Here is a 12,223-nt window from a genome sequence, read left to right on the forward strand (position 1 = left end):
TCGTCGATCCAAAAAGCTCAGATCACAGATCTCGACCGTTAGGCCCCAGAGGCCTTTTCCTGGCATATCCGACTGCATGGTGCATGTCAAATCTCGGTTCCTGACCATCGCGTGCTCGCACGGACGTCTGGGTGAAACGGACCACGCGATTGTTCATGGGACTTTAACCGTTGCGTGAACTAAGACTTGGCGGTGGCTGGTGCTAGTCCGCCGTTGAATTTGTTTTGGTGCATGTATGTATGCAGAGCGAGATGAGAGAAGCGTGCATGCGTGGGAAAAGCAGAAATGTGATCGGGATGGATTGATGTGGTAGAGTCATTGGACGGGTATGCATAGAGAGCACGATTGCACAAGAGTTCAGACATTACATATTCCATTCGCAAAACACTCTGAATAATTGTGCTAGTGGGTATCAAAAGACCTACGCCTTCTCATTCCCAATACTCGCGCTCCCGCCCCCTCTCGCCTCAGCCAGAAGTTGCGTACCAACCACCTCTCCATTACTCTTACTCTTGAACACGCCAGAAATAGAGTACAGACCCATAAAAGGCTCGTACACGTATTCTTCCTCCCAGACTTCCTCGCCCTTGTAGGTAACACTCTCGTTGAACCCGTTGAATCTCATGCTCTTGAGGTAATCACCCACAACATTAGTTGAGGAGATGGTACCAGAGTTATCGAGGACTTGCTCTACGATATCGCCGTTTTGAGCGAGGACACGGCGTTTGTTGGTGTTGCCTTCAAAGTTGTTGATGGAGTAGAGAATGTTGTTGCGGAGGTCCCATTGGTGAAAGTCGAGGTCGCGTTTCGCTTTGGCTTGAGCAGAGGTGTCGTTGCCTCCACCAGTGAGGCCACCGGCGACGTCGCCAACGAGACCGGCGGTGTCGTTGATGATGGAGCCAAGACCGTTTCCTAGCTCGGCGATCACGGGGTTCAGATCGATGCTGTCGAGAACGTCGCTGACCATGTTGACGAGGTTACCCAGGCGGGCTTCGAGGTAGACCTTTGCCGTGACGTTTTGGATTAGGAGGGTGACTTTGTCGATGGACAGGTCGACTCCGGCGTTGAACTGCAGCAACTGGAGGACCTGGGCGTCGAGGTTGATTTTTGCGGTCAGGTTGTCGACGCCGATGAAGATCTCGCCGACGTGAACGGAGGCGTTGAGGAGGACGTCTGGGACGGGGCTCAAGGCGGAGATGTTGGATGAGGATGTGTTTTCTGTTTCGTAGAGGACGGCGGATGGGTCGCCGTCATCTCGCACATCGAGCTTGTAACCACTGTAGCCATCGGATGCAGATTGGCAGACAGCGAGGAAAGGCAGCGAAAGGAGTGTAATGGTAGGTAGTATCGACAACATCTTGACTGGTGCTGAAAGAGAGACTGGCCGAAAGTCGACGTGCTGCTGAACAAAGAGCGAAGGACAGGAAGCAACAACTCAATGGATGTCGTCAATCGACAAGAAAGACGGGCGGGCGCAACGGTTAACACTACCATCGGGTGGAGTAGTAGTGAGTTGCTTACAAGGATCATGTGCATAGCACCATCTTCCATTACCCGTCATCCACCTACGCTAGCAAGAAAAACGGAAATTAAGGAGATCCATTCCCACACCTGCGATTCGATAGAAAATCCAAAAAACCGGCAGTTCGTATGCGGAATCAGGATTTCTACATGTTCATGCCTTAGCACTGCTCCAGATGGTGCGATCCAGCCTTGCAGGAACCCCTGCGCGGCTGCATAGGGGGCTTTACCCGAGATTACCATTATGGGAATCCTTGCAATACTCCATGTGCATGATTGCCGTGCCCGCTGATTTGCAACGGGATTCCTTCGCTATAACCGGTACGTGGGTCGTGGTTTGCTGATACTTGTACGGCTGTCTCGCTCGTTACTATTGCCGTTGTTGTTGCTGTCGTCGCCGCTCACGCCAACATGTCGTTCTCTATCCGCCTACTGCTCATCAGCATCTTCCTTACTTTCGCTACAGTCATTTCTGCGCAATCGGAATCTGGGGCTCCTTCGACCCCGGCACCTACAAGCAGCACCCCACCGCAAGGCAACGGAACTACTACCAGACCACCAGAGGTTGCGCCTACTGGATCTTCGCCACCAGACGTGCTTCTCCGCGTCCCTGAACTGCACGTTGGAAGGATTGAGCTAGGTGTCGAGAAGCTTCAGGCAGATCTTAACCTCAACGCCAAGGTCGCCGGTCTTGTCCAGATCAATGCTGGTGTCCAGGTCGCCGTGGAGAAGGTCAACATCACAATTGCTGATGTAGATGTTGAACTCGAGTTGATTGTACGATTGGGCAACCTGGTCTCTATCGTTGAGCGTGTCTTTGACTCTTTGGACCTGAATCCTCTCTTGATTGGTTTGATCGGAAACGTCACCAACTTGGTTGGAGAAGTGATCGGTGCAGTCGACGGCCTTGTAAGTATCCGAATGGTTTAATGTCAGAAAGGAACTAACAGCATATAGCTTGGATCGATCACGCAAAACGGAAAGACGCTCAACTTCTTGGTCGACAACCTCGGTAACATCGTCCAAGAGGTCGTAGGAAGCGGCGGAGACGCCCTCCAGCAGATCGTTGGAAACTTCAAGGTAAGCATACCCGTATACCATAGCCTTTTTCAACGTCTAACCTGAGATACAGCTCAACATGACCGAAGTCGCTGGAAGCGCAAAGCAGGTTGGCCAGGGAATGACACAAAAGACCTTCAACTACGAGCCTCTCAACGCGCTCGTCGACATCGTGACCAACACCGCTGGTCAAGTCGTATCCGCGGTCGTCCAGAAGAAGAATGGTGGTGGTGGTGGCAGTGGCGGCGGCTCATCGTCAACAGCTTCGGCTTCCGGTACTCCCATGCCGGTTAGTCTGCCTATCGCCTCAGCTACTAGCTCTGCGTAGGCGTATATAGCGTCGCGATAATGGCATAATCTAATGCATCTCGAATATAGTTCATACCGGGTCTGTGATGTGATGTGTGGTTATGCAGAGTGATTAATGGAGTTGAGGTGCGCGTGCGACGCGATGCCTCGGCAGGTGGGAGAGATGACGTGGGACGCTAGGACCACGCCCCAAGCACACAAGCACGGCCGTGGACGCGCATAGGCATATCCTCCTTCCATCGGCATCATTGCGCAAGGCCTTACATCGATCGTTCATTTTATTCACAAGGTGCGACATGTAATGCGAAGAAAACCAATTGACATTAGGAAGTCATTATACAAAAGAGTGTCCAGAGTCGGGTCCCATCTTCCAGCCTACTAATCACTATCAGAGTCATCGTCGTCCTCACTCTCGCTACCCGAGCTCGACTCGCTCTTCTTCTTCGATTTGGACGGCTTCTTCTTCTTCTTTGCCGTCTTCTCCTTAGGCTTCTCTCTCTTCACCTTCTGATCCTTTCTGAGACCCGCTTTGTATGCTTTGGTGCGGAAGGTTCCGTTCATCGTATCCTCCATGTATTCCTCAAACTCCTCTGCAGTCTTGGCGATCTTTTTGAACTCTGCTTTCCCCACTTTGATTGTCGGATCCTGAAGGTCGTCGTAGCTTCCGTCGGTCTTCTTGTTCCGAGCACCGAATTCAGCCATGGCTACGGCAGTGTGGAAAGCATTCCGGATTTGTCGGCCGTTCCAACTTGCTTGCTCGTTTCTATCGTAGTGCTTCTCGGCGAATTTCATGATCTCATCTTCAGCGATATCGAAGTTACTACGGCCATTGCTTGCCAGCACGTGTCTGGTTTGATTGATGAAGGTTCTCCACACTTTGAGCGTAGTCTCCTTATCGAAGTCGGGGTCTGAAGCATTGGTGTTAGTACCATGGTTAGAGCGTACTGAGTAACCACTTACAGAACAGTGAGATGTGCACGCGAGAGGTGAATGCCTCATCGAATGTGCCCACCCGATTGGTAGTCAAGAAGAGCAGGCCTTTATAGTACTCCAACATGCGAAGGAAGACCGATACGATGCTATTACGCTGGAGGTCTTCGAGCACCCTCTTCGCTAGGAAGACGTCTGCTTCGTCTAGTAGCATCACGCAATCCCATCGGCTGGCAAGTGTGAAGTGTTTCTTCAAGTTGGCTTCGACGTCATTCGCCGAGCTTCCCAAATCACCGCATGTGATGGGATAGAGCGGCTTCTCCACCAGGTCCGCAATACATTCGGCTGTACATGTTTTGCCGACACCGGGAGCCCCTGAAGTTCATCAGCGAGAGGATTTGACAACGCTGGAAGGTAGTACGTACCGTGAAGAAGGATGATGAGACCTTGACCTTTTCCCCGAACTAGATCCATGTCGTTCTCCGTACTTCCCGTGGCAGCTTGCGATACCCTCTTTCGGAAGTGCTCACGTACCTGAGACTCAAGGATATGCTTGTGGTCTTCAGATAAGACGAGCTTATCGAATCCCCTACCCTTCTCAGTCTCCGGTGGCTTTTCGAGGTCCTTCACATTCACTTGCACTATTGACTGTCAGCACGGTACTGATACGTAAAATGGATGGACTGAATACGTACCCCACTCACGCGAACGGAGTTTGTAAGCGAAGACGCGGTAGTGACAAATGGTGAAGTCAGACGGGTCTATTGGGCCAGCATTTGACGTGCCTGACAGTGGGTTGAATACCGGCTTATCGTCGATGTACTCCTGATAAGCTTCCAGGTCCGTCACCTGATCATGCACGACTGAAGTCCGATGGTAACAGGTAGAACACAAGTAGCTACATTCCATTCCTTGACGGCAATTGCTGGTCTCCGACAAGTCGACCTCTTCGGGTTCCCGGAACGAAGGTATGTCGCCAGAATTGGTGCCGAAATACCCTTTCATGTCAACGATGACCTTGTCGTTAAGTTCCTCGCGAGTGACAAGCTCGAGGCCCTTGCAATCCACGTACGGCGCAATGGGAGCTGTGACTGACTCGATGAATCTTTTTCCCCTCTCTTCCAGCATGTCAGCTACCCCGGCAGTATACTCCATGGGGATGACGTCGAGGTCGAGCATGTTTCGCTCTCCGTGGTATGGGGCAATGATCATTCGTCGCCGGACAGGGACCAGCCTAGAGCCATTGAAATCCAAGTAATATGCGTAAATACAGAATGGATTGATGCCGTTAATGGCCTCGATTTTGTCCGTGGGTTCAAGCAAGTGGACAGGAGATTGAAAGACAGGAGCCGGGAGTTTTGGCATGATGACTCTTCGACCACCAGATGTCATGAGAACCCTCATGCCCAATCGAGCTTGACTTTCTGTCCCATCTAGATTCGTCGAGCGCTTCGTTACCACGAGGTCTCCAGTGTGGAAGAGGTGCCATAGGTCACAGAAGCGCACCTTCTTCGCCTTGCGCTCCCGAAAGTCCACATGGCTAGGCAGTAGGTAGTTGTCGAAGAGGTCCTTGATGCACTTGAAAGATTTCTCGACTTCGGACAGAGTTGGCCATCCGTCCAGTTCACTCCCATTGCACCCGTTGTTCTCGTCAAAGAGTTCGAGCTCGGTCAGAACAGTGTTCCACTCGTCAGATGAGATGGCGTCGGGAGCAGTGCGCTCCTCAGCAAGTACCTTCTCCTCGTCTTCGCCTTGAGGGTTACTTGTCGCCTCACCAGATTCCTTGGACTGAACACCATCGCGCTGGACATCCTTAGGCTGGGCATCCTTAGGCTGGGCTTCGTCTGGCTGGACTGTTTCGGACTTTTCGTCCAGATCTGTGGGACGACTGGCCGGCGCTGCTTCCTTCTCTGCCCGATGTTTTATCATATTAGTCAGTGCAGTAACTACGTCCGACATGATGTTGAAGATCTCTTCCCTATTGTGCAGTAAGGGCTTGAAGGGTCGCAGAATGACATTGTCCACATCCGAACCGTCGCCTGTGAAAAACTTCCGGAACAGGTGGGTGATCGAGCTTTCGTTCAAACGAATTCGGCTCGGAAGGTGTTTGCTCTTGAGCTTAGCCATCTCTTCCATAAATCTACGCTCATCACTGGATGCCGACGAGTGTTCCAAGGTCGGGTCGGGGAGACTCGCCCCATCATTCAGATAGTCGTCTCCCGCAGTCTTTGATTCCCTTTTTCGTCGTAGAAACCTGTCGGCTTTCGGTACCTCTGAGTCTCCCACGAAGACATCGATTTGATGAGTTAGCTTTTCATCTTCGTCATGCTTCAGATCCTTCGACAGGCGGAATTTCAGCTCAGGCTCCAACATGCGCCTTGTGTCTTTCACGGGCGTAGGCGGTGGAAGAGGTACTTCCTCTCCTTCTATTAGCCTTCGCAGCTTCTGTTCAAAGAGGGTGGTACTCTCTTCTAGAAGCGCAAGTCGCTCTTCCAAGATCTTGTTGTATTGATTGGCCTGCCTCACGCGTTTTGGCCCAAGCTTGATTCGTTCCTCCATGTCGTCGCGTCTGCGCCTCCAACGCTCGATGTGATCGTTGACATCAGAGCCACTACTGACACTCTCTGCATCTGACCCCGTGTCAGGATCTTTGGCATCGACAGATTGATTCGCTTGGCCACCAGCGCAGTCCGTTTCGGGCTTGACGCTGGGGGGATGTGACTCAGTAGCTGCCGTTTCTGGAGCCGGTATTGCTGGGTGTTCGGCAACATTGGCAGGCACTGAATCGCTCTTGGAACTCTCTAGTTCACCTGGAAGCATCATCGTGGCCTCTTCTGATGTTGACTCTCCATCTATCATGTTATCAGTAATCGTCAAGATATGTGCAGCGATGAGACGTACTGGGAATATTGCGCTCGTGGCTCACGGAGAGCGCGATTCCGGAATCATCAGAACCAGACATAGTAGCGGTAGTTTTCTAACCAGATCTGCCCTCGTGTCTATCATATACGAGTTAGACCCCGTGCTGACAATCCGTGATCTCCAAAATGGTAGGACAAAATGTGCGACAGCATCTAGAGCAAGCTTACCTTGGAGTGCAGGCATTCCCCCCCCCCAAATACCTTGGGAATGAGTGGATTGCGGCTGAACAACATTGCAACAGATAAGTATGAGGAATGCCTATCCTTGTCAGGCCCACTCATTCTCTTAGGCACGTATGGCTGTGATCCAAGTCATTGATTGATGCAATTACTTTTAGAAGATGGGGTCCAAATGGCGGCATGCACCCGCACCTGCACCTGCGACTTGCATGGACCCTCCTAGGTTTCCAAGGTCAGTCCAATCGATGGTGGTCTAGCTGACACCTACCTGCCTATCCCGCGCAACTTTGTCCAGCCCCCCAAAACCACTGACCGATCATAAATCCTTCGATTCCGCGACAGCCTCGGGATGCCGAAGAGGCGCGTGGAACGACAGGAATCTCGCAGACGTTGTCACGGCCCGAACAGCCTCTCGTCGAGCGCCTCAATACGATTTAGCAAAGTCCGGGCGGGCTGCAAGTGTTCGCTTGACGATGCACAATACGCGTCTTGAGAAAAATCAAGCTGAAGTTCAGCCGGCACGTAATACTCAGCTTATCGTGACGCGGTAGCATGCACTGATGATACGAGCCGGTTCGCAGGGTGCCAGGATGTTAGCGGGTGGGTACAGCCGCTGCACTCGCGAGGTCGCGCTCTGGCGCTCCCGACAGGTCGTCCACGTTCACACCTAAGTAGTCACAGAACTTGCAATTGGTTGCAACGTATGCATGGATTACTCACCATATGAAATTCGTCTAAGACCTATTACGAGATCAGGTAGGACCAGGTTGTTAAACATCGACAATGCGGAGCTACGTGGCCCCCGCATGGCGGGCGTATCGAATCTAGGCATTGTGAGCTGAACGCAGTCACCGGAAATACCTGATTGAAGCGAGCTGCATGGCTATGGGTGTGCTATCTGCTTATTCCATTGGTAATGCACATGCCTATCTAGGTATGCGTGTCAGCATGAAGCCTTCAGCTTTGTCTCAAAAATTGGGTAGCTGTCGGTGCCCACTTCTGGATGTTGGGAAAGCATTCTATGACTTCGCGATTACATCAATTGCGCTTCTGTCTACCATAGATTGGGAAGCCTTTGCAGTAAGTTCCGCGCTTCTTCGAAGGAGCCATGTCGACCAACCAACGGGTCGAAGCCGGATTTCCTTGTCCATCCACACAGCCCATTTCAGTTGACTATATCGAAAATCGACATGATGGATTCCGCGATGAGCGCGGAGAACTACCAGTCACTTTTGACACGAGCCGTCAAAGGTTTGTAGACCGCCCGGTCGCGTTGAATGGAGCACCTTCAACTAGCGACGAGGAATTGCGAAAGAGCAAACTGAGAGTAGTTGCGACCACAACAAGCTTCTCTAACGCCCTTTTGGCCTTGAAGGAGGAGATGTCCAAGGATGAGAAGATAGCAAGCTTTGATCTCGACTCTTGCCATGATTGGCAAGAGATCACTGATCTCCTCCAGGACGTGGTGAAACAATACAACAAAAAAGAGACGACATGGGACCTCATTCGCAGTAAATTTCACACTGTTGGAGACAAGGCAGAGTCTATCCAGGCTTTCATCGGCCTTTTACCAGACGGGCAGTACAAAACTCTGTGCGGAGGACTGACACTGATCTTGACTGTTCGTAATGCCATGTACGTATGTATCCAAAGGCTGACAGTTGGGTAGGCTATGACAGGTCACTCTCAAGTCCGCCAGAAGATGGCAGATCTGCTACAAGAGGTCCCAGATATCGTGAACAAGTGCGAGCAGTACCAGACGCTCTATCCGGGGTTTAATACCATACAGCTGTGTGTGAACGGTATTTACACCAGTCTTCTCATAGCACTGGTAAACATCATTGACTGGTATAAGCAGTCTTCCTGGAGTAAGTCGGGTCTACCTACACTGCCGAACATACATCTAGAGCGCAGGTCTTGTACTGATCTATATAGAACATGCCAAAGACAGTCTATCGAAGAACAAGAACTACGCAAAAGGGATCGATAAGTGTGTCGACAGCATCCGACAGTCCAAGAGCCTCTTCCTAGAAGAAACCCGGTTATACCTAGCTTGGTGTCAGAAAGCCACACTTTTAACAGCAATGGAGATCGATTCTCGGACCCATGAAATGCACGAAGACATACACCGCGTCGACGAACACGTCGAAAAAGTCAGTGGACAAGTCAGCGATGGCTTCAACGCCCTCAAGGATCATCTCGATGACGTGATCAAGAATGCTCAGTGTAAGCCACAAGTCTTCCTAATCGTATCGGCGTGTGGCTGACGTTGAGAAGGGAACAACGAGTTGAAAAAACTCACTGAAGAATTGAAACAGCAACGACTGAGCGCAGCAAGCGACAGTAAGTTGGAGCACGTCTGCCATGTGCAGCAAACTGACCCGCGCGTAGAGCGAAGGATAAGCGAGCTTGAAGATCGAGTCGTAAAGACGGCAGTCACTCCAGAGCATCTTATGAAGGAGCTGGAGCTGAATTACTCCGAGCATACACATGTAGCAGAGCTCTCCACGGTGCTCAAGGACGGGCTGAACAGTCGGACAAGATATCAGAACCGCGCAGGCTGGGTGGGGAACACAACCGAGTTCCAGAATTGGCTAGGCGGCAGAGGCAAGTCTCAGATACTGTGTATCCAGGGACACGGCGAGCTCGAGAACACTTCTCCGCTGAGTTTCCTGATAGCGCTTCTTTACGAGAAACTGGAAAGCACGCCGCGCACACTTGTCCTTCCATTCTTTTGTGGGCTCAGCAGTGTACGCTCTGGGCCAGCACTCATGCTACGAGCCTTCTTCATACAACTGCTCGCTTCATGCGACGCGCACGGATCTAAAGACGAGGACGGACTCCCTCTACTTTCTTTTCTGAGCCACGATGATGTCGCGAACATGGAAAACCTGTGTTTCAAAACATACACAATAGCGGTGGTGCGACTGTTACGCGAGCTGCGGAAGGAGTATAAAGCGATCTTCATCCTCATTGACGCTGTCGACTTCTACGATGAGAAGTGGGGGGACGAGATGGATGATTTCATGAAGAATATGAGAAAGCTCGTGAGATCATTCAACAAGGCAGCAGACGGAACGTCGGGTGGAGTTCTAAGGGTTCTTGCAACGGCGTCGGCATGGTCGGAGCTGTTTTCGTCTCCGAAGAAGCCGATGGTCCTGCTTGATGTGCCCGAGCATCTAGATGGTTCAACGGACGGATTTGAGAGGATTGACTAGACGAGCGTACATGAAATATCAGCTTCGGGATATGTGCCACTCTTGTTGCAGAACGCCGTATATCTATGAAGCATGAGCTGGATCTTGATCGCGCGAACTAAGACAGATAGCATCGCATTCTCTATTGTTCTTTTGGGGCTTGATCAGTGCCGGCAGAGTGTCCAAGCGCGACGATTATCCGACCTCGTCGCCCAGCTTCTCTTCCGCGCCGCGGAGATGGGTTTTACGGATCTTTGATACATGTAATCGTGGAAAGTACAGCCATGGCCATGTTCAGTGTTGAACAGTGCAGTAACAGGACTCATCCTTGCCATGAGCCTCGTTGCTTTGTGCTACAACTGATTAGATCTCGTCGAACTTCGTTTCAATCCAGCACATGACACTCACCTCTTTCGTTGTGAATATGTGATGTAAGGATGTGCAAGCCTTGGTCGCATGTACGGGGAACGGCAAGAGCCCTGGCGGTCTCTTTGAGGTCGCTCGTTACGTCAAGCAACATTGGGCGTAGGTATTGTGGCATCAACTCCAGGACCAAAAGCCCAGAGCGAGTAGTTGCCCCTTCACCCATCGTCCATCTCCACCACCCCGCAAATATGCGGCGACTTATCTCTCCTATTCGCATCGAGCCATTCCAGAGTCGTCTCCCAGTCCGCTTCCAAGTCATCCTCGTCCAGAGAAAGTGCGTAAGCCTCCTCGTCGGGGATACTCTTGTCTTTCTTCAACAATATCGTCATCGTTGCTCGATCTAGTATGTCCTTGCGCTGCTTTGTAGCCTGCTGTTGGAAGGCCTTGTAGAAAGCCTCGCCGTGCGCATTGAGATCTAGCCATACATTCAGGGTCGTCGCGTCCCACACGAGGCTCAACCTGATTCTATCGGCAGCTTTGTTGGGATCGGTATCTCGGGCGGGGGTTGCGGACGCAGGGCTGGGTCGGAGAGGCTGTGGATGCTCGATGTGCGAACCCAAAACGGTATGGGCGGGCGAGGGTTGGTGGGCCCCCATTGCCGCGCCATATGACTGTTGTCGGGCAAGGAAGGGCTCGACGATATGATATGGGTGGTGTTGCCCGTCTTGATGGAAAACGGGGCTTGCGCGGTGGGATTCGTTCTGGGTCATCGCTGAACGATGGTACGATGCTGAAGGTGGTGTCGGCGCATGAGGACGCATTTCCTGCTTGTATTCAGGGAAATGAGGTGCTTGTCGAGCTTGCGGTTGAGGGATTATGGTTGGTGTGAATTCTAGCCAAAGATCGCATCTAATCAGCCAAATGGCCTAACGTGATAGTCGTTGCACGATATACACACCTGGGCTTGCATCGCCTGAGTCATCGTATCCGAGACACATATCAATGTCCAGCACTTCTTTAGGCACCAAGTAGAACACAGTGCTGTGCGTCGAGTCAGAATGAGGTCGGCGCCATGTCAGGTCGATGGACCAGGACACTGGTACTGTTTGGACTCCGCCCGATACGCGATGTGGCACCTGAACATGTGCTACTTCGGCCGGACTCAGGCTGAAAGAATCCTCAAGATTTCGCTTGCCAACAACGTCATCACGTATCACGCTGTATGTGATCGGCGCGGTCTTCATCCGGACCCTCAGTTCATCCACTTTACCTCCAACGAAAGTTGGAAGCAGAATGTACTCCCCCGAGCCGCCTCCATCTCTAGTAGAGTGTGATGTCACCGATGATGCTGTCCCAGGAGGGCTCAGTGGATAAGTCGTTGATGAAAGGCGGCGGGGCAGCCTCTGGCGCGGAGGTGGGGTCCCAGTGTTATGTGAACTATGTGAAGTTGGTGAAAGAGGTGGCGCGAATGTGATATCGAATCTGTTCGCGGGAGGAGTGGGTGTCCCGTATTGCCTCGCCTTTGGTTGTAAAAGGTAGGAAGTTACTTCTTCGAGGATCTTGGGGTCTTCGCAACACCTTGTGAGGATGTCGATGGCCTTCCCTGGGCTATCGCCAACCAGCTGGGTGACTAACTGGTGTGTACCATAGTGGTTCATGATGCGCAGTCGAAGCAGTCGGCCGCATGTGGGTGGGGCTTACTGTTGTCGCACGAACGGGGTTTGGACGGCTGCGGAGAGC

At 51.9% G+C, this 12,223-nt stretch overlaps 5 protein-coding genes across 5 annotated transcripts; 2 read left to right on the forward strand and 3 right to left on the reverse strand.

Annotated features, from left to right (window-relative positions):
* Nucleotides 1–421: 421 nt before the first annotated feature.
* J4E85_008477 (uncharacterized protein) lies at nucleotides 422–1,357 on the reverse strand (the record flags this gene model as incomplete). The annotated part of the gene is made up of 1 exon (XM_051472702.1): nucleotides 422–1,357. The coding sequence occupies one exon, from the start codon at nucleotides 1,355–1,357 to the stop codon at nucleotides 422–424; it is 936 nt and encodes a 311-aa protein (XP_051323523.1).
* Nucleotides 1,358–1,932: 575 nt separating this feature from the next.
* J4E85_008478 (uncharacterized protein) lies at nucleotides 1,933–2,908 on the forward strand (the record flags this gene model as incomplete). Its single annotated transcript, XM_051472703.1, has 3 exons — nucleotides 1,933–2,430; nucleotides 2,479–2,601; nucleotides 2,654–2,908. The coding sequence occupies 3 exons, from the start codon at nucleotides 1,933–1,935 to the stop codon at nucleotides 2,906–2,908; spliced, it is 876 nt and encodes a 291-aa protein (XP_051323524.1).
* Nucleotides 2,909–3,267: 359 nt separating this feature from the next.
* On the reverse strand, nucleotides 3,268–6,781 carry J4E85_008479 (uncharacterized protein; the record flags this gene model as incomplete). Its single annotated transcript, XM_051472704.1, has 5 exons — nucleotides 3,268–3,797; nucleotides 3,850–4,194; nucleotides 4,245–4,460; nucleotides 4,515–6,671; nucleotides 6,721–6,781. The coding sequence occupies 5 exons, from the start codon at nucleotides 6,779–6,781 to the stop codon at nucleotides 3,268–3,270; spliced, it is 3,309 nt and encodes a 1,102-aa protein (XP_051323525.1).
* Nucleotides 6,782–8,028: 1,247 nt separating this feature from the next.
* J4E85_008480 (uncharacterized protein) lies at nucleotides 8,029–10,138 on the forward strand (the record flags this gene model as incomplete). Its single annotated transcript, XM_051472705.1, has 5 exons — nucleotides 8,029–8,559; nucleotides 8,590–8,788; nucleotides 8,856–9,146; nucleotides 9,198–9,263; nucleotides 9,312–10,138. 5 exons carry the CDS (start codon nucleotides 8,029–8,031, stop codon nucleotides 10,136–10,138), a joined length of 1,914 nt encoding a protein of 637 aa, XP_051323526.1.
* A 560-nt stretch (nucleotides 10,139–10,698) lies between these two features.
* Nucleotides 10,699–11,150, reverse strand: J4E85_008481 (uncharacterized protein; the record flags this gene model as incomplete). The annotated part of the gene is made up of 2 exons (XM_051472706.1): nucleotides 10,699–11,076; nucleotides 11,100–11,150. 2 exons carry the CDS (start codon nucleotides 11,148–11,150, stop codon nucleotides 10,699–10,701), a joined length of 429 nt encoding a protein of 142 aa, XP_051323527.1.
* Between the last annotated feature and the right edge of the window lie 1,073 nt (nucleotides 11,151–12,223).

This window comes from Alternaria conjuncta (genome assembly GCF_024043145.1).
Source record: "Alternaria conjuncta strain BMP 0040 chromosome Unknown scaffold_13, whole genome shotgun sequence".
Lineage (NCBI taxonomy): Eukaryota > Fungi > Ascomycota > Dothideomycetes > Pleosporales > Pleosporaceae > Alternaria > Alternaria conjuncta.